Below are 22,550 nucleotides of genomic sequence, written 5' to 3'. Positions count from 1 at the left end.
CAATAGTTAATAATTCGGTACAGGCTAGGTTTTTTTTTTTACACTTCTTAGCTTCTTATTAAAGGGGGTGTCCCATCAGGACAAACCCCAGTCCTTAAAGGGCGACTTTATTTTATTCTGCAGTGATGTGGTCAGTAATGGCGTCCATTTAAGTTTACTGTGCCTTTAACCGGTTCAGGACTGGGCTGTTTTGAGCCTTTAGGATCAGACACCATTTCGCCATTTTTAGCACGTGCTAGTTCAACTGCTATAACTTTTTTAATTGTTGGGCTAGCGACGTGATTTTTATGACATTTTCTCATAGCCAACGCAGGTTTCTTTTTTTCATCATTTTTGACACACATCCTTTTTGCTATTTTAGAATTTTTGGGCTAATAGTTTGTAAATAATAGTAAAAAAAATATGCTTTTTAACTTTTCAGCTAATTTGTTCTAATAAAGATAATATAATTTTACCCAAAAATAGACCTTTTATTTAAGATCATCATTGTCTACCGTAAATTTTTATATATTACATGTCTATTTTAGGGTAACTGGGTCAGGGCTAGCGTTACGACAATGATTGGCGTGGGGAACGTTTCTTTTGCATGGGTATTTTATGTGTATTTATTATTTAATTTACTTTATTTTACGCTGTCTCTTCCTCTATTGTACTTACAGCGTTCATTGAGCCTCCTCGTATGTGAACAATGTCGTGTGAGCTATGGTCGGTGGGTGACGGGAAGGAGCTTCCCCACGTGAGACAGGGGAGCACATCAGCGTGCAGCCAGTTGCGGTCTAGTAGGCTTGAATATATCAGACATCCACTCCATTAGGGAGGAGTGCCTTGACACTGTCTGGCAAAAGAGTGAGTGAGCCAGATATCAACCGCCAGCCTGAACCGCAGTTGTACCAAGAGACTGTGCCTCTCAAAATAGAAGTATTCATTTGCCTGAAATGGCAACAGCGGCTTAGTAAATTTTCTGTTGCTACGAGTTCCTGGTCTCTGTTCCATCACTTCTGTCACAAACCTGCCAGGACCGTTCAACACCTTAGGCCCCCACTATACATATGGCCAGCCTCAGTTTTCCCCAATAATATCAGCTGATTGCCAGGGGTTTTATTAAATTATTACCACTTAATAATTTAAACGGTACTTCATCTAAAATGTTATACATAATGCAGATTGTTTTGTTATTTTATCCCTAAATTAAGATATTGCATTTTTTTTTTTATAACAAACAATTGTGAGAACAATCTTCTCTTTCATGAAAATGAACAATAAGCTGTCACAGCCCCAGCTCTGTTGAGAACATTACTGACTAGTAACATATATGCATGGCATAACCCATAACAGGATTCTTTAGAACAATGGATTGAAGGATTAGGGTAGATGATCAGAGTCAAATTGTGTTATTTTATTGTACTATACAAATTAATATGAATGTTTTGTTTGCTTTGCTACACATTAAAATCATTATTTTTTTTTATGCCAGCATACTTTAGAGATGCCAACCTTATCTCAATGATAAAATAAACACAGCTTACATTTCTTGGGAAAACTATGAACTCCAGAATTTGAGCAATACAGATGCGGAGCTGGACAATTAAAACATAACTCTCACTAAGTCAACTATTATACACTTAATGCGCATGCCCAAAAAAGTGTAAATACATACACACACATATTTAGAAAATTCTTCACTAATTTTGTTCTGACAATAACTAAAATGCTGCCATGGTTGCTAATTGCCGATTAGGTCTCCTACATGCATAGTTAGGTAAATTTGGCATATGTACACAAGATTTGTGGAGTGACAGGCCATGGACCAGTATTCTTTAAGAAAGAACGTTTTTAGCTGGTCAGATGTCTTCAGGACTGTTTCGGTACTTGTGGATAATGAATCCAAAAAGGAATTAGACCAAAAAAACACATATACAGAGACAGTATAGTGTTGGGCTACATGTCCATAATGGCCTAACCTCGGGGCCGCAGTCCTGGTTGAGAGTGACCTGGACCAAAACCTTGCTCTAATTAACAAGAGCCCTTGGCCGCTAAGTAAACATACCACTCCGACCTGACATATTTCTGTCCGCGGGTTAGTAAAGTCTTCAGGGGATAAGAGTGGTATTCCAGAGAATAGGTCAAACATAAAAAATTAAAAATAGAGTGGCAGTGGGCAGCATATCTTGTAAGGGCTGCTACTTGATGCCATGTCAGAATTTGAGCAGGAGCAGGAATCTAGTAGTGGCAAAAATATGTTCAAATCGCTTTCCTTTTTGCTACATTACATTTATCATTATCCTGTACATTATGACATGAATCTGATCCTAATATTATTTATCTAGACGTTCATACAAATTGTTATCCATTTATTTTATTTAGAATGGACAGATTGGGATACTTGGCAACAATTGCCAACATGTACTTGATCTTTTAAAGAAGTTGTCAGGGATTAGAACAAAGGATGTAAAAGATCTGCCAGGCACAGCTTCGGGGTTAACGCCCATAGATAATCAGTCTGCACCTGCTTCTATGTCTGTGAGACTGACTCCATCTTCCACCACTCAGGGTGGCAGGCTTAGGAGTGGGAGAACCTATCACAGCCTGGCCAGACGGAGCTAGCTCCCGCCCTCTGTCTATTAATACCTGCCTTTCCTGTTCCTCCTTTGCTTGTGATTCTTTTCGTTTGGTTTCCTGGCCCTGCTGCAGCTTCTTGTACTATTGTCCTTGCTTCATATTGACCCCGGCTTGCTGACTACTCTCCTGCTCTGCGTTTGGTACCTCGTACACTCCTGGTTTGACTCGGCTTGTTTACTTCTCTTGTTGCTCACGGTGTTGCCGTGGGCAACTGCCCCTTTCTCCCCCTAGCTCTGTGTACCCTTGTCTGTTTGTCTGTCGTGCACTTATTGAGCGTAGGGACCGTCGCCCAGTTGTACCCCGTCGCCTAGGGCGGGTCGTTGCAAGTAGGCAGGGACTGAGTGGCAGGTAGATTAGGGCTCACTTGTCTGTCTCCCCACCCCCATCATTACAAAGGATCTGTTTTATTCCAAACACAGTGCCACGTCTGTCCATTGGCTGTGACTGTTAGGGTATGTGCACACACACTAATTACGTCCGTAATTTACGGACGTATTTCGGCCGCAAGTAGTGGACCGAACTCAGTGCAGGGAGCCGGGCTCCTAGCATCATACATATGTACGATGCTAGGAGTCCCTGCCTCTCCGTGGAACTACTGTCCCGTACTGAAAACATGATTACAGTACGAGACAGTTGTCCTGCAGAGAGGCAGGGACTCCTAGCATCGTATATAACTATGATGCTAGGAGCCCGGGTCCCTGCACTGTGTTCGGTCCGGTACTTGCGGCCGAAATACGTCCGTCAACTACGGACGTAATTAGTGTGTGTGCACATACCCTTATAGCAACTCATCCTCATTTAAAGAGGCTCTGTCACCACTTTATAAGTGCCCTATCTTGTACATAATGTGATCGACGCTGTAATGTAGATAACAGTGGTTTTTATTTTGAAAAATGAGCAAGTTATGTACATTTTTTGATTTATGCGAATTAGTTTCTTAATGACCAACTGAGCGTTTTTTAACTTTTTACCAAGTGGGCGTTGTAAAGAGAAATGTATGACGCTGACCAATCAGTGTCTTACACTTCTCTTCATTCATGTTTAGCTGTACTCACAGCGCAGAGTGATCTCGCGAGATCACGCTGTGCTGTCACATACTCCCACAGTAACTTTACCGAAGTGTCTTGAGAGTGAATAGACATCACCTCCAGCCAGGATGCGATGTCTATTCACACTCGCGAGATCACGCTGTGCTGTGAGTACAGCTAAACATGAATGAAGAGAAGTGTATGATGCTGATTGGTCAGCGTCATACCCTTGTCTTTACAACGCCCACTTGGTCATTAAGAAACTAATTAGCATAAATCTACAATTGTTCATAACTTGCTCAAAAATGATAATTTTTCAAAATAAAAACCACTGTTGTTATCTACATTGCAACGCTTAACAGATTAGGTAGGAGATAGGCCACCTATAAACTGGTGACAGAGCCTCTTTAAGTCAATGGGGCTAAACTGCAATACCAGACACAGACAGATGTGGCACTGGGCACTGTTTCTTGGGAAAAAAAAGCAGACCCTTTTCTTATAATCATGGACAACCCCTTTAAATACATTTTCATCTAAAAGCTCATATTATAATGGGTTGTACAGTTATATGTAGATAAAGCTTAATGGGTTGGCCCACGAAAAAACATCAACAGGATAGGTGATAAATGTATTATCGCTGCGGATTCAGTGATCACGAGAACAAGAGTCCCATGCCCCCATTTTAATTGAGCGTTGGTCGCACATACACACTACTGCTCCATTAATTTTCTAGGGGACTGACGGAGATAGCCGAACGCTGTATATGTGTATATATATATATATATATATATATATATATATATATATATATATATATATACACACACACACATACATATTAGGCACAAAATTATGTAGGCTACTTACCGCTTTCCAGAGTTATCACTCTCTGAAGGTATAGGCACTGTCGTGTTTTCTTTGATATCAACAATGGGTTTTCTTGTGTCTTCTACCATTTTCGCAGGCACTGTATGATCATAAAAAATGGAAATAATTTCTGTTTATGACCATGGACGGTATTTCCAGATAATCCTCTAAACAGTATGAATCTGAAAGGTCAATGCTTTGGTAAATAACGTACTATCTCTTTTGATAAAGCCTTAAAAGCTGTAACTGCCTCTGGCCTTTTGTTATATAAAACTCTGACTCACAAATCAGATCTTTTTAATCTTAAGAGACACTTGTAGGTTACATGACAGCTGATGGTGGTCAGGCTTGATTATCTAATAACACATCTGACTGCAATACAATTATCATTTCAAGAATAATTCATAGCTTATCAACAATGCCCAAATATAATTACAAAATAATAATAATAATAATAATAATAATAATATATATATACACTACCGTTCAAAAGTTTGGGGTCACCCAGACAATTTTGTGTTTTCCATGAAAACTCACACTTATATTTATCAAATGAGTTTCAAAATGACTAGAAAATATAGTCAAGACATTGACAAGGTTAGAAATAATGATTTTTATTTGAAATAATAATTTTCTCCTTCAAACTTTGCTTTCGTCAAAAAATGCTCCATTTGCAGCAATTACAGCATTTCAGACCTTTGGCATTCTAGCTGTTAATTTGCTGAGGTAATCGGGAGAAATTTCACCCCATGCTTCCAGAAGCCCCTCCCACAAGTTGGATTGGCTTGATGGGCACTTTTTGCGTACCATACGGTCAAGCTGCTCCCACAACAGCTCTATGGGGTTGAGATCTGGTGACTGCGCTGGCCACTCCATTACAGATAGAATACCAGCTGCCTGCTTCTTCCCTAAATAGTTCTTGCATAATTTGGAGGTGTGCTTTGGGTCATTGTCCTGTTGTAGGATGATATTGGCTCCAATCAAGCGCTGTCCACAGGGTATGGCATGGCGTTGCAAAATGGAGTGATAGCCTTCCTTATTCAAAATCCCTTTTACCTTGTACAAATCTCCCACTTTACCAGCACCAAAGCAACCCCAGACCATCACATTACCTCCACCATGCTTGACAGATGGCGTCAGGCACTCTTCCAGCATATTTTCAGTTGTTCTGCGTCTCACAAATGTTCTTCTGTGTGATCCAAACACCTCAAACTTCGATTCGTCTGTCCATAACACTTTTTTCCAATCTTCCTCTGTCCAATGTCTGTGTGCTTTTGCCCATATTAATCTTTTCCTTTTATTAGCCAGTCTCAGATATGGCTTTTTCTTTGCCACTCTGCCCTGAAGGCCAGCATCCCGGAGTCGCCTCTTCACTGTAGACGTTGACACTGGCGTTTTGCGGGTACTATTTAATGAAGCTGCCAGTTGAGGATCTGTGAGGACGTCTATTTCTCAAACTAGATGTACTTGTCTTGTTGCTCAGTTGTGCAGCGGGGCCTCCCACTTCTCTTTCTACTCTGGTTAGAGCCTGTTTGTGCTGTCCTCTGAAGGGAGTAGTACACACCGTTGTAGGAAATCTTCAGTTTCTTGGCAATTTCTCGCATGGAATAGCCTTCATTTCTAAGAACAAGAATAGACTGTCGAGTTTCACATGAAAGCTCTTTTTTTCTAGCCATTTTGAGAGTTTAATCGAACCCACAAATGTAATGCTCCAGATTCTCAACTAGCTCAAAGGAAGGTCAGTTTTATAGCTCCTCTAAACAGCAAAACTGTTTACAGCGGTGCTAACATAATTGCACAAGGGTTTTTAAGTGTTTTCTAATCATCCATTAGCCTTCTAACACAGTTAGCAAACACAATGTACCATTAGAACACTGGAGTGATGGTTGCTGGAAATGGACCTCTATACACCTATGTAGATATTGCATTAAAAACCAGACGTTTGCAGCTAGAATAGTCATTTAGCACATTAACAATGTATAGAGTGTATTTCTGATTAATTTAATGTTATCTTCATTGAAAAAAACTGTGCTTTTCTTTCAAAAATAAGGAAATTTCTAAGTGACCCTAAACTTTTGAACTGTAGTGTGTATATATATATATATATATATATATATATACATATCATAATATATCTTTGTACCTTATAGTAGCAATAAATAAGAGCTGGTTATATTATTCATATACAGTGTACACACTATATGGCCAAAATGATGTAGATACCCAACTATGCCATGTGGTTGTTGAACATCTCATTCAAAAACCATGATTGTTAATATGGAGTTGGTCCTTCTTTTGCTTCTCCCTTCTGAGAACCCTTTTCAGTAGATTTTGGGACATGGTTATGGAAATATATATCTATTCGGCAACAAGACCTGTCCGTGTCTGTTGTGCACCGGACCCGTCGTTTTGCCGGAAGCAATAGCGTAGTCGACTACGCTATTGCTTCCGGCAAAACAACGGGTCCGGTGCACAAAAGAGACAAACGGAAACCACGGTCACTGGTTCCGTCACCATTGAAATCAATGGTGATGGAAACGGAACCCTCTGGTTTCCGTCGGTGTCAGTTTGTGTCTGCTCAGGGTCCCTTTCTGACGGAAACCTCAGACGGAACGTCAGAACGGGACCCCAACGCAGATGTGAACAGAGCCTTAGTGAGGTTGGCACTGTTGTTAGGTAGTGAGGCTCAATGGCTTGCACTCAGTGTTTCCAATTCATCTCAAATGTTTTATGATGAGGTGGGAGCTCTTTGAAGGTCACTTACTGTATTTTCTTCCACATAATTTGGCATGCCATTTGTGTAAAGAGCTCAAATTTATTTAAGAAGCATTGCCATGTTGAAACTGAAAGAAAATCTACCCCAAACTATTGTCATAAAGCTAGAATCACACAATCCTGTAGAATGTCATTGTCTGTACAAACCATGAAAAACAGCCTCAGACCTAGATTTCAATCTCTTCAAAACTTTACAGTTGGCACTACAAACTTTAGAGAATGTTTTCATTGAAACTTTAGAGAAAGTTTCCATTGATCCAAAGTCCAATGGTGGTATATTTTTCACCACTCATAGGTTTAGTCTCACAGAGATTTGCTGAGTTATGTCATTGTCACATTTTCTCAGTTACTCCTCATATGCTAAAGAGCTCAGTGAGACTATATCTATACATTCACGGTGATCTCATGATCATGATGAGGAATTATTGTGCTGAGGTTTCCAGATTCAATTTAGAGCTCGCTAAGGCTCGCTCCGTTACGATGTTCCATCGGAGCTTTCGACTATGCTATTGATTCCGTCAAAATGACGGAACCCTTGCACAATGAAGACAAACAGAAACCATTGGCACCGGATCTGTCACCATTGAAATCAATGGTGAGGGAAATGGAAACCTATGGTTTCCGTTTGTGTCAGTCAGGGTCCTGTTCCGACGGAAAACTCAGACGGAATGTCGGAACGGGATCCTGGCCCAGATGGGAACGAAGCCTAATAAGTATTTCCAGCTGCTGTCGCTTTAAGGTGATCAGTGTCTTGATGGACCATAGCTGATAATTCTGATATACACAGTCAAAAGGATAACACACAATAAGAGAGAAATATTCAAATACCTGAAAACCTTCTCATAATAGACTTTCTGACAACCTCACTTCCAAGGACAGTGCCATTTTTGAAGCGCCTGGATCGTTCTTCGAAAAACCAATCACCAGTTGCTATTCTTATCTGCCTATAAGAAAATGACAGACAAACATACAGTTCAAATAACATTAATTACAGTGTTTTTATAGTAATAACTTTTACATAAATGTAGTTAGATTTTTCTTATTTATTCAGAAAAAAATGTTCTGCTGTATTTGCCAGTAAAGGGACTATTAAATTATACAGAAGACTGAGAGGTTCATGACATCACGCCACCAAGATGGTGTTGTGAAGAACGCAAACAGAGATCAGCCTACAGATCTCTGCATCACGAAATCCCAGGTAAATTACATTTTGTTAGTGGCAGATTCAATTTTTTTAAGCAAGAGCTTAGAGGGGTTGTCCCAGAATAAAAAATGATCACCTATCCACAGGATAGGTGATAATTGACTAATCACATGGAGCCCCACTGTTAAGATCCCCACCATTCATGAGAACGGGGGTCCCGCATCCTCGTTCCTCCTCACTGCACCACCCACAGTGAGGAGGAGCTTGAATGGAGTGGTGGTTGAGCATGCATCTGCCGCTGCATTTAATATCTATGAAAATTATGGAAACAGCCGAGTGATGTACTCGGCTGTTTCTGTTATTCCCATAGACATTGAATGGAGTGGCAGTGCGCTCCATTCAATGTCCTCCTCACTGCATTTGAGCAGTGAGGAGAAACATGCGGTTCGGGACCCGCATTCTAATGATCGGTGATGCTGCCCCAGCGATCAGAAAATTATCATGTGGATAGGTGCGCCAATCTTTTGCTTATGCCGTTTCTGGTATTGCAGTTAATCAATAATAGACACAGACCATGAACAAGTGCAGCACTGTTACTAGTAGTACAAAAAAGCTGAACCTTTTTTCTAATCTCACACAATCCATTTAATGTATTTTATTTTTGTTAGCTTGAAGATTTTCTTTAATTACTCAATTATTTTCTGCATTGACAAGTTAACTGTATGGACATTATTATTTTAATGATTCTATAAAAGAATGAACAAGATAATCTTGTCTTTCAGATGAAAATGTATTTTATGCTCTGAGATTTCAAACTATGTCACATTATTTAGAAGATTTGCAACAAAACAAAAGGTCAATGGAAATTTCACTCTATAAATATTCAAACTGTGCTATCTCTACATCATCTGACCTGCTTTCTTTCCAGAATGTGAAATTTGCACTTAAACTCTTAAAGTGACTGTCCATCTCTGAACTTTTGAAATTCTGTGATGACTAATTTTATAATATACATTTATAGAAACTTTGTTGTTGTTTTTTTTTTTGTTTGCTCCCAAGTTCCAAGTCACCTGTATAGCCACAGAGAGTATAAATAAAATTATAGCTGCCTGCTGCGATCACTATGGATAGCATTGGATCTTACTGTATATGACTTATAGATTGACGTCAATAATAAAAAAGTATGCAGTAAACTTCTCAGCTCCTCCTACTGGTGGATACAGGCAGCTAAAGTTTTAGCATTTAAGCCTATGGCTTTATAGGCAATTTGGGGCTCTGTATCAGAAAAAAGCAGGTCAGACCACTATAAACATATATTATGAACTAGATCAGCACTAAATAATCCAGCATTCTGGTGGTATAGTGGTCCAGAGGATGCCAGATTATCAGAATTTTACTTAAAGAAATTAATAAACACCGGTTTTCTACTATTTACCCATTATGAGATTTCATTACTTTCCTAAGGGGAACAATTGAATAATAAGCATGTAGGGCTGTCTGGAATGTAGAATATTAATTTGTATTTCTCATGGCTTACTGTTGCTTTTGGTGGTATCTCCTACGTTAACTACTGTCCTATATTTAAAAGTAAATCAATTAAAGATAATTGCCTCAAATTTCATAGGCGTAATTTTGCATACTTACGAAACCTTAGCACACACTGTACATTTCCAGACGCTCTTCTTAACCACCACACGGCATGTCTTGCACACTCTGAATTGGCATGCATGGCAAATATCTCCTCGGTCAAAGATCAACCCCAAAGTCTTTTGGCACCGGACACAAATTTTGGCACTATTCAGGCGTAATCTGTGAATTTTGGCACCTTTCTTTTTGATTTCCAGAAGTTCATTTTTTAATTTTCTAAATGGACAAAGAATAAGGAGGAAAAAAAAGCATACAAACATTAATAGTGCTGAATGTTAACGCAAACATCTAATCAGCTACTCATGTGGCAGCATACAAGTATCAGGCGTGGTCAAGAGGTTTACGTGTTGTCCAAACCAAACACTAGAATGGGAAAAAAGGTCAACTTGAAGGATTTTCACCATGGAATGATTGTTGAAGTCATAGGGGTGGTATGAATGTTTATCTCCCTGGACTTCCACACGCAACAGTCTCTAAAGTTTAGAGAAAGTGAGTGCCACGATAAATACCTTGTTAATACGACAGGTCAGGGGAGAGTGACCAGACTGGTTCAGACTGACAGGACAGTGACAATAACGCATAGTAATATAATCATGGGCTACAACAGGGACATGCAGAAGAGCACACCAGGATACAAACTCAACAAAACCTCATCAAATCTTGTTTTAAGCTGTACAATACAGGTGGTAAGGTCAAAGTGTAGTGTAAACCACATAAATACACTAGTCAATCGACCAGTCCAGGCTTGTGGAGGTGTAATTGGGTAGGGGCTCACATTATGGCCCTCAATACCAACTGAGCATCTTCGATGGCTACTTCCAGAACAATAACCCAAGATATTACAAAGCACAAAACAATATGCTTCAACAACGAGTACAGTGCACTTCAATACCTGCACAGTTGCCAGACGTCCATCCAGTAAAGTACCTGTGATGGAACTGGAGATCTGCAGCATGAATATATACAAAGCCAAAAAAACAGCAGATTTGCAGCTTTTAAGGACTCAAAAATATAACATTTTCTGTTTTTTGTGCTGTTTCACTTATGGTAAAAAAAAATAAAAAATGCCACAATTGTGTTTTCTAATTCTGGAATCACGATCACAATTTGCCATACTGTATATGTAGCCCTATTAAAATATACCTAGAACTATTTCTTTAAACACTATATACATGTAAGAAGTCAGTATCTGTGATGTATTTTTGAACAGCACCTGTGCTTTAGGTTTGTTAAATTATTAAATCTTTCTAGAACTCAGCATATGTGCAGATAAACGGAACATAAGGACTGTCAGACTGAGCATAAATTAAACATTAAACTCGCAATATGCTGAAATAAAGCAAATTATATTATTTCACAATTTTATCTCCCAGTTTCATTCCGGCAAAATGTATCAGATCTGGGACAGGTCATTTTAAGAACTGTTCAAAAGCATAATAGCCGTGCCATTTGCAGCTGGATACATTTTGTGCACAAATAATTTAAATTCAGATAAGATTAATTTTCCTGCAGAAAATTGCTTTACCTACTGCGAAAATTGTCAGCTTTTTCTTTTTATGTTGGTCGGAACAAAGTTAAATTTTTTTTCCACCAGTGTGCTATTATTGGGAAAAGTTTGTATAAGATGTCATATTGATACAGAATTACTTATGTAAGATGTCAATCTTTTCTACATTCTGCCTGTAAAGAGTAGGTACCGTATATTATATATCTGGCCACAAAAGATCCAGAGATCTTCAGTCCCCTCATCACGAGAAAACATACTTCCATATAAGTATTATCATAACATAAACCATGTCAAGACTCCCAACTATGAAGATTAATAGGACCAATGCACTCGGCACCATGTTGTATCGATCTGTAATATGGCATAGAAATCTATGGACCTATACTCTACCAATTTTACATGGAGCCACACAGAGGGCTTTTCTTTACAGAAGAAATTCATGCAGAATACAATACATGCAGTATTAGAGGTATTTTCCTCTAGAAGTATTGCAGGGGCGTAACTAGAATTCATAGTGCCCCATAGCAGAATAAGGTGGGCGCCACCACCTAGTGACAGAAAATTTAAACAGCAAGATAAGTAGCAATGATTAAAGGTATAGATAATGGCACCATATGTCAGAGAACCCACATAGCAGTTCCAGATAGCATAAAGACACCATCTTGTTATTCCCCACAAACAGAAACAACGTTCTTGGATCTGAATGGGTCCCCTCAACTTCTGCGTCCCATAGCAGCTGCTATTGCTGCTACATCTATAGTTACGCCCATGCGGTACTGACGTACAGGGTCTATTTACACGGCTTTCTTGTGTGCATGTATTCTCAGTCCAGTGTAAAGCTGGCGGCAAGTTGAGCTCCTGCCAGCAGTCCTCGCGGTCAAGTCTTCTGACTTACCCGCTGGTGACCTGGCTCTGCTCCTCGTCCAGGTCACCGGTGCCTGTGTACCTCTGCTTGTGGCTGCTATGCTCCTAGTGTGCGCGTGCTCCAGACGCCTTTTAAAGGGCCAGTGTTCACAAAATTAAAAATCCCTGTACCAATTCCTGTTAATTCCTTGACTACTTAAGGCACCTCCACAATACACCTGTTGCCTAATCAACATTGGAACAAACTTGTTGTATCCTGCAAAGGTTCCTGTGTGCATCTGATTCCAGTCTGCTATTCCTATTTGTTGTTACTCTGTATACAGTTATCTGCAACCAGCCTGTATCCGGTCTGCTATTTCTATCTGTTGTCAGCCTGTATCCAGGTATTCACTACCAGCCTGTATCCAGCTACCTGTCATCAGCCAGTTTCAATCTATCTGCTACCTGGCTGTGTCCAGCTGTCTGTTATCAGCCAGTTAACAGCTACCCGCTACCTGCCTGTGTCCAGCAGCCCGCTACCTGCCTGTGTCCAGCAGCCCGCTACCTGCCTGTGTCCAGCAGCCCGCTACCTGCCTGTGTCCAGCAGCCTGTTACCTGCCTGTGTCCAGCAGCCCGCTACCTGCCTGTGTCCAGTAGCCCGCTACCTGCCTGTGTCCAGCAGCCCACTACCTGCCTGTGTCCAGCTATCTGCTACCTGAATGTGTCCAGCTGTCCGCTACCTGCCTGTGTCCAGCTACTCTCTACCTGCCTGTGTCCTGCAGCCCGCTACCTGCCTGTGTCCAGCAGCCCGCTATCTGCCTGTGTCCAGCAGCCCGCTACCTGCCTGTGTCCAGCAGCCCGCTACCTGCCTGTGTGCAGCAGCCCGCTATCTGCCTGTGTCCAGCAGCCCGCTACCTGCCTGTGTCCAGCAGCCCGCTACCTGCCTGTGTCCAGCTGCCCACTACATGCCTGTGTCCAGCTATCTGCTACCTGCCTGTGTCCAGCTATCCGCTACCTGCCTGTGTCCAGTTATCTGCTATCAACCTGTGGCCAGTGTTTCGCTATCAGCTTCCATCCAGCTGCCCACTGCCAGTCTGCCTCCTACTGTAGGTGACAAGCCTGAAGCTGCTATCCATCAAGGTACCATCTGCCAATGCCTGTTCCTGGTCCACTGGGCCACCAGCTACTCCATTGGGACCAAGATTAGATCCCTGTATAGGGGTTAAAGGGTGAAGATAACCTATTTGTTGTTACCCTGTATACAGTTATCTGCAACCAGCCTGTATCCGGTCTGCTATTTCTATCTGTTGTCAGCCTGTATCCAGGTATTCACTACCAGCCTGTATCCAGCTACCTGTCATCAGCCAGTTTCAATCTATCTGCTACCTGGCTGTGTCCAGCTGTCTGTTATCAGCCAGTTAACAGCTACCCGCTACCTGCCTGTGTCCAGCAGCCCGCTACCTGCCTGTGTCCAGCAGCCCGCTACCTGCCTGTGTCCAGCAGCCCGCTACCTGCCTGTGTCCAGCAGCCTGTTACCTGCCTGTGTCCAGCAGCCCGCTACCTGCCTGTGTCCAGTAGCCCGCTACCTGCCTGTGTCCAGCAGCCCACTACCTGCCTGTGTCCAGCTATCTGCTACCTGAATGTGTCCAGCTGTCCGCTACCTGCCTGTGTCCAGCTACTCTCTACCTGCCTGTGTCCTGCAGCCCGCTACCTGCCTGTGTCCAGCAGCCCGCTATCTGCCTGTGTCCAGCAGCCCGCTACCTGCCTGTGTCCAGCAGCCCGCTACCTGCCTGTGTGCAGCAGCCCGCTATCTGCCTGTGTCCAGCAGCCCGCTACCTGCCTGTGTCCAGCAGCCCGCTACCTGCCTGTGTCCAGCTGCCCACTACATGCCTGTGTCCAGCTATCTGCTACCTGCCTGTGTCCAGCTATCCGCTACCTGCCTGTGTCCAGTTATCTGCTATCAACCTGTGGCCAGTGTTTCGCTATCAGCTTCCATCCAGCTGCCCACTGCCAGTCTGCCTCCTACTGTAGGTGACAAGCCTGAAGCTGCTATCCATCAAGGTACCATCTGCCAATGCCTGTTCCTGGTCCACTGGGCCACCAGCTACTCCATTGGGACCAAGATTAGATCCCTGTATAGGGGTTAAAGGGTGAAGATAACCTATTTGTTGTTACCCTGTATACAGTTATCTGCAACCAGCCTGTATCCGGTCTGCTATTTCTATCTGTTGTCAGCCTGTATCCAGGTATTCACTACCAGCCTGTATCCAGCTACCTGTCATCAGCCAGTTTCAATCTATCTGCTACCTGGCTGTGTCCAGCTGTCTGTTATCAGCCAGTTTCCAGCTACCCGCTTCCTGCCTGTGTCCAGCTACTCTCTACCTGCCTGTGTCCAGCTGTCCGCTACCTGCCTGTGTCCAGCAGCCCGCTACCTGCCTGTGTCCAGCAGCCCGCTACCTGCCTGTGTCCAGCAGCCCGCTACCTGCCTGTGTACAGCAGCCCGCTACCTGCCTGTGTCCAGCTATCTGCTACCTGAATGTGTCCAGCTGCTCGCTACCTGCCTGTGTCCAGCTCCTCTCTACCTGCCTGTGTCCAGCAGCCCGCTACCTGCCTGTGTCCAGCAGCCCGCTACCTGCCTGTGTCCAGCAGCCCGCTACCTGCCTGTGTCCAGCAGCCCGCTACCTGCCTGTGTCCAGCAGCCCGCTACCTGCCTGTGTCCAGTCATCTGCTATCAACCTGTGTCTAGTGTTTCGCTATCAGCTTCCATCCAGCTGCCCACTGCCAGTCTGCCTCCTACTGTAGGTGACAAGCCTGAAGCTGCTATCCATCAAGGTACCATCTGCCAATGCCTGTTCCTGGTCCACTGAGCCACCAGCTACTCCATTGGGACCAAGATTAGATCCCTGTATAGGGGTTAAAGGGTGAAGATAACCTATTTGTTGTTACCCTGTATACAGTTATCTGCAACCAGCCTGTATCCGGTCTGCTATTTCTATCTGTTGTCAGCCTGTATCCAGGTATTCACTTCCAGCCTGTATCCAGCTACCTGTCATCAGCCAGTTTCAATCTATCTGCTACCTGGCTGTGTCCAGCTGTCTGTTATCAGCCAGTTTCCAGCTAACCGCTTCCTGCCTGTGTCCAGCTACTCTCTACCTGCCTGTGTCCAGCTGTCCGCTACCTGCCTGTGTCCAGCAGCACGCTACCTGCCTGTGTCCAGCAGCCCGCTACCTGCCTGTGTCCAGCTATCTGCTACCTGAATGTGTCCAGCTGCCCGCTACCTGCCTGTGTCCAGCTACTCTCTACCTGCCTGTGTCCTGCAGCCCGCCACCTGCCTGTGTCCAGCAGCCCGCTACCTGCCTGTGTCCAGCTATCTGCTACCTGAATGTGTCCAGCTGCCCGCTACCTGCCTGTGTCCAGCTACTCTCTACCTGCCTGTGTCCTGCAGCCCGCCACCTGCCTGTGTCCAGCAGCCCGCTACCTGCCTGTGTCCAGCTATCTGCTACCTGAATGTGTCCAGCTGCCCGCTACCTGCCTGTGTCCAGCTACTCTCTACCTGCCTGTGTCCTGCAGCCCGCCACCTGCCTGTGTCCAGCAGCCCGCTACCTGCCTGTGTCCAACTATCTGCTACCTGAATGTGTCCAGCTGCCCGCTACCTGCCTGTGTCCAGCTACTCTCTACCTGCCTGTGTCCTGCAGCCAGCTACCTGCCTGTGTCCAGCAGCCCGCTACCTGCCTGTGTCCAGCAGCCCGCTACCTACCTGTGTCCAGCAGCCCACTACATGCCTGTGTCCAGCAGCCCGCTACCTGCCTGTGTCCAGCAGCCCGCTACCTGCCTGTGTCCAGTCATCTGCTATCAACCTGTGTCTAGTGTTTCGCTATCAGCTTCCATCCAGCTGCCCACTGCCAGTCTGCCTCCTACTGTAGGTGACAAGCCTGAAGCTGCTATCCATCAAGGTACCATCTGCCAATGCCTGTTCCTGGTCCACTGAGCCACCAGCTACTCCATTGGGACCAAGATTAGATCCCTGTATAGGGGTTAAAGGGTGAAGATAACCTATTTGTTGTTACCCTGTATACAGTTATCTGCAACCAGCCTGTATCCGGTCTGCTATTTCTATCTGTTGTCAGCCTGTATCCAGGTATTCACTTCCAGCCTGTATCCAGCTACCTGTCATCAGCCAGTTTCAATCTATCTGCTACCTGGCTGTGTCCAGCTGTCTGTTATCAGCCAGTTTCCAGCTAACCGCTTCCTGCCTGTGTCCAGCTACTCTCTACCTGCCTGTGTCCAGCTGTCCGCTACCTGCCTGTGTCCAGCAGCACGCTACCTGCCTGTGTCCAGCAGCCCGCTACCTGCCTGTGTCCAGCTATCTGCTACCTGAATGTGTCCAGCTGCCCGCTACCTGCCTGTGTCCAGCTACTCTCTACCTGCCTGTGTCCTGCAGCCCGCCACCTGCCTGTGTCCAGCAGCCCGCTACCTGCCTGTGTCCAGCTATCTGCTACCTGAATGTGTCCAGCTGCCCGCTACCTGCCTGTGTCCAGCTACTCTCTACCTGCCTGTGTCCTGCAGCCCGCCACCTGCCTGTGTCCAGCAGCCCGCTACCTGCCTGTGTCCAGCTATCTGCTACCTGAATGTGTCCAGCTGCCCGCTACCTGCCTGTGTCCAGCTACTCTCTACCTGCCTGTGTCCTGCAGCCCGCCACCTGCCTGTGTCCAGCAGCCCGCTACCTGCCTGTGTCCAACTATCTGCTACCTGAATGTGTCCAGCTGCCCGCTACCTGCCTGTGTCCAGCTACTCTCTACCTGCCTGTGTCCTGCAGCCAGCTACCTGCCTGTGTCCAGCAGCCCGCTACCTGCCTGTGTCCAGCAGCCCGCTACCTGCCTGTGTCCAGCAGCCCGCTACCTGCCTGTGTCCAGCAGCCCGCTACCTGCCTGTGTCCAGCAGCCCGCTTACCTGCCTGTGTTCAGCTGCCCGCTACCTGCCTGTGTCCAGCTATCTGCTACCTGCCTGTGTCCAGTCATCTGCTATCAACCTGTGTCCAGTGTTTCGCTATCAGCTTCCATCCAGCTGCCCATTGCCAGTCTGCCTCCTACTGTAGGTGACAAGCCTGAAGCTGCTATCCATCAAGGTACCATCTGCCAATGCCTGTTCCTGGTCCACTGGGCCACCAGCTACTCCATTGGGACCAAGATTAGATCCCTGAATAGGGGTTAAAGGGTGAAGATAACACCTTTAGAGGTGGTCCCAAGCTAAACCAATGGAGTAGCCCAGTGGGTCCATAACCTGCTGGTCATAAATTCCAGTTCATTTTAACCGTAAATGGATATATTTCCCCTGGATGGTCATAGCTGTATAAAAATATGGATATAACTTTTAATGTATCTTTATTTAAAATAAAAATTCTTTGATTTTCGAAAAGTTATGAAGATACAGTTAAAATAAACTATTTATAAATAACATTGTTATACTATTAATAATAGTGTGTGTGATAAGGAAGGGAAAAATTAGGGGGGAGAAAGGGTACGTTCAGTATAGCCAGACAACAAAAAGATCTAGTATTATACTTGAGACAACACGAATTACAATTTACATTCACATTTGTTTATCCAGTGTACTACTTCTTTAAATGGAAGGTTTGACCATGAGCTTGTTTCTTTCTCTATCATCCATCTTTTTTTCATGCTATGTAACAAAACAATACAATTTCCTTTTAGATGTCTAAAATCAATGTTATCTTCACGTCCCAAATCATTCTGGCATTAATAAATGGTTCTACGTCAGCGTACACAGTATAATTAGCCATGATGAATGACTGATAGAAAAAAGGGCAAATAGTAAAAAACACATCAGAACTAAAAAAAAAAAATAATTAGAAAAAAAGGGCAAATCAAAATAAAAAATAAAAAAAAAGAGAAAAACCTAGGCTATACTGCAATGTTACATCTTTCCAGCTTTTACAGAAATGTCTTAAAGGAACACTAAATCTAGAAATTCATAAGAAAAAAATACAAACAGATAACAGACACAGTTTGCAATTACTTCTGCAAGCTCTAAAGACAAGAATTCTTCTATAAACTGTGCAGAATCTCTTGGATAATGGTCAATTTGATACCATTTGGGCTCCCTGGAGGAATCGTACACTTTTGTAACACATAGAGATGGTTATGACTCCCTTCTTTCCTATACCTTACCTCCCTCCCTCCTTTTTGTTATTGTGTGTTTTTCTTTTCCATAGAGGCCACATAGTGGACCTCTATAAGCAATGTGATGTCGAGGAAAGTTGCCTATGTTTGATACGATTGCATTTATATGCTTTATATACTGTAGGAGTTTCGACATCATGAAGTTCATGTAATGTGGGTTTGATCAAAGGCCATGTTGGTCTAATACTTCCTATGATTGTATTGTTGTTTTTCAATTGCTAAGGCTGGGTTCACACGACCTATTTTCAGACGTAAACGATGCGTATTATGCCTCGTTTTACGTCTGAAAATAAGGCTACAATACGTCGGCAAACATCTGCCCATTCATTTGAATGGGTTTGCCGACGTACTGTGCAGACGACCTGTTATTTACGCGTCGTCGTTTGACAGCTGTCAAACGACGACGCGTAAATTGACTGCCTCGGCAAAGAAGTGCAGGACACTTCTTTGCAACGTAATTTGAGCCGTTCTTCATTGAACTCAATGAAGAGCAGCTCAAGATTTACGAGCGTCACAGACGCCTCGCATAATGCGAGGAGGAGCTTTTACGGCTGAAACGAGGCAGCTGTTTTCTCCTGAAAACAGTCTGTCTTTTCAGACGTAAAAGCCTCTCATCGTGTGCACATACCCTGAGACTCTGCGAGTCTGTATTATTGGTATTTTTGCAAACGAAATTTATACAAAACTGTTCAATAAAAAAACTATTGAAACTATAAACTGTGCAGAGACACGCGGGTTCTGGCTTTCTCCATGTGGCAGAAGGGGTGTGGCTAAACTAAAGGGGTGTGGTTTAATTTTGCTGAGGGCTTATTCAGATGAACGTATAATACGTCTGTGCAACGGGCGTGATTTTCACGCGCCTCGCACGGACCTATGTTAGTCAATGGGGCCATTCAGACTGTCCGTGATTTTCACGCAGCGTGTGTCCGCTGCGTAAAACTGACGACATGTCCTATATTTGTGCGTTTTTCGCGCATCACGCACCCATTGAAGTCAATGGGTGCGTGAAAATCACGCGTAGCACACGGAAGCACTTCCGTGGGACGCACGTGATTCGCACAACAGCAGTAAAAACTATGAATGAAAATAGAAAAGCACCACGTGCTTTTCTGTTTACAAACATACAAACAGAGTGTCATAATGATGGCGGCTGCGCGAAAATCACGCAGCCACGCATCATACGCTGCTGACACAAAGAGCTGTTATGGACCTATTGCGCTCGCAAAATGCCGCGTTTTTTGCGCACGCAAAACGCACACGCTCGTGTGAATCCGGCCTGAGTAGTGTTTCCTCCTCGGTTTAATTTGATACATGAGATTTTTTAATGTCATTTGAAACAGAATATGAAAAAAAGGATATTATGATCGGTGCCGATAGCATACTTTTCTTTATCTTTGTTTATTAGGATTCCCCTTTCCAGTGATTTAACATTACTATAAATCCAGTGGGAGCCTGATGCCTTCACATTTTCTGAAATGTGCATAACAAAGTATGCAGCAGCACCAAACTGCAGCACCACCACAGGAGAAATTAAGCATTACACAGTGCATATTCCACTCTGGCCAAGAGATGAGGATACTGAATAGAGGATCCTTCTTTATTAGCTCACTATTCCCTAATAGGTTATACGAAAATATTTTTTCTAGCCCCCTCTATATACTGTATATATGGACCACCACTCTACTGAACAAGTTGGCTGCACTTTAATACAGTTAGGGCTGCGGGAAATGTTCATATCAAGTTTGAACATTACATATACTCTATGGACGGGGAAATATGGTTAGCCAGTAACTATATTACTGGCTAATACCTAATCTAGATTTTTTTTTATAAAGCAGCAATAATAAATAGCGATGATGTAATTGTAAATTTGGCCTTACTTTGGCTAAAGTGTATCTTGCCTTAAAGGGGTTGTCCAAGATTAAATTACTTTGTGTTAATGCTTGTAATTTATAAATGTAAATAAATTTGTAATACGCTTACATTTTCCAAAGTGGCCCCGTTTCCAGATCCTGCCGTGGGGAACTTGACGGGGGACATCACTCTCTGCACTGGCTCTGGCCGCTGTGTTGATCTTAAATGACTTGCGTGCGTGTATGGGCTGTTCTGTTGTAACGCGCATGCTCTGCTGTTATCTTGAGAACAGCAGGGACCGCGAGAACAGCAGTGACAGCGCATGCGCGTTACAGGCTGTGCAGCATAACAGCCCATACACGGCACGTCACAAGTGACGTGTCGTATACCCGGCAAAGAATTGAAGATCAACACAGCGGCCAGAGCCAGTGCAGAGAGTGACGTCACCCGTCAAGTTCCCCACGGCAGGATCTGGAAACGGGGCCACTTTGGAAAATGTAAGTATATTACAAATGTATTTACATTTATAAATTACAAGCATTAACACAAAGTCATTAAATCTCAGACAACCCCTTTAAGCAGGTTTCTGACAGATGTAATACGGCCACATCTTATTATCTGTTAGAAGACCCTAGAAATAGACCCAGCAGTTCTACTGAACCAAATTCAGATTTCCATAAAACCCTATAGGATTTCAGTTAGGTTCATTAGAATGGCAACGGCTTCCAGGTCCTGTGGTTGTAATATGAATATAAAAATTTAGCTGTATTATGTCTGTCTGAAACCGGCTTTACACAATCACAAACGAAGAAGCTAACAAATAAAACTATTATTAAAAAAATAATAGTGTAAATTATTTCAGAACATAATTCAATTGACAAAAGTATTGCATACTCTATAATATATCTATATATATATATCTATATCTATATATATATATATATATATACGCATCTATCTATATATATGTATATATATATATATATATATATATATATATATATACATTTGAATATATATATATCATAATCTGACAGCTCTTGACACTGTTGTATTGATCTGTACTGAAAGAAAATGCTCTAGGCATACTGGTCATGTGTAGTTTTGGAGGAAATGTGAAATTTCACTACTATTTAAAGGATGCATTTCTCAGCAATAGCAAATCACTGCGTATAATTGCATGTCAGAGGTTAAAGATTCCTGCAAGAAAAACCTTCCATCTCTCCCATTGTAGATTCCACACACTCTGGTTAAATTCTTTGCATTTTTAAATGGAGTCTGTCAGCAGATTTTACTCCCATAAGGTAATAACAACACTAAATAGGCCTTGGGGAAACCTGTTCAAACATCCCCATGTTTGCTCTGATAATGTACGCATACCTGAAAAAAATCCGTCAGCCGGTCATTCTTTAGTCCAGTGCCCTGGCTTATCGGCAGCCACACAGATAGGAGGGGTTTGGCAGGTGTTTTGCCGCCGATAAGCCAGGGCACTGCAGTGAAAAATGAATGGCTAGCCTATTTAGCATTGTTAACACCGTATGCAGGTCAAATCTGCTGACAAGGAGACATTTATAACATAGTAACATAGTTGGTAAGGTCACTTTCGCACGGCGGTATTTGTCAGAATTTTGCATCAGTATTTGCCAAAACCAGGATGGAAGCTACACAGAGAAAAGTGTTATGGAAATATTTGCACTTCTTCCGTGTTTTGAACCCACTCCTAGTTTTGTCTTACAAATACAGAGGAAAAATGCTGAACGAATTTCTGCCATGTGAAAGTAGCGTAAGGTTTATAATAAAAATAATATTCCCGTAAATGGGCCGGACCACTTAGGAGTGGCCATAGCTGACTGCAGGGGCAGGTTTAGAAAGTAGGAAGATAGTCAGGCAGGCAAGCCACATGTAGGTGAGAAAAGGGTTAAGAGGGGTAGGTGTGGTTAACTGGCAATGTGCTTAGGGGGTATAAAGGTTACTTCCCCCTAGATTCTGCCTCTTTTCTGCCTGGATCCGTGAGAGAAAAGTCACAGCCGGTGGTTCTTTAGTTAAATTGGGGGCTATGGGCCAAC

The 22,550-nt window shown here is 43.3% G+C and overlaps 1 protein-coding gene across 3 annotated transcripts in view; it reads right to left on the bottom strand.

Moving 5' to 3' along the window:
• The window catches only part of SYTL5 (synaptotagmin like 5), a 206,392-nt gene that overhangs the window by 79,867 nt on the left and 103,975 nt on the right, over positions 1–22,550 (bottom strand). For all 3 annotated transcript variants that reach the window (XM_075853948.1, XM_075853946.1, XM_075853947.1), the window contains exons 3-5: positions 10,078–10,296; positions 8,118–8,233; positions 4,515–4,614 (exon numbers count right to left, since the gene is read on the bottom strand). In XM_075853948.1, coding sequence (XP_075710063.1) covers positions 4,515–4,614; positions 8,118–8,233; positions 10,078–10,296 — 435 coding nt within the window. The remainder of the gene's footprint in view (positions 1–4,514; positions 4,615–8,117; positions 8,234–10,077; positions 10,297–22,550) is intronic.

This window comes from Rhinoderma darwinii, chromosome 2 (genome assembly GCF_050947455.1).
Source record: "Rhinoderma darwinii isolate aRhiDar2 chromosome 2, aRhiDar2.hap1, whole genome shotgun sequence".
Lineage (NCBI taxonomy): Eukaryota > Metazoa > Chordata > Amphibia > Anura > Rhinodermatidae > Rhinoderma > Rhinoderma darwinii.
The sequence above is the reverse complement of the archived record's forward strand: the minus strand, read 5'-3'. Positions and strand labels throughout refer to the sequence as shown.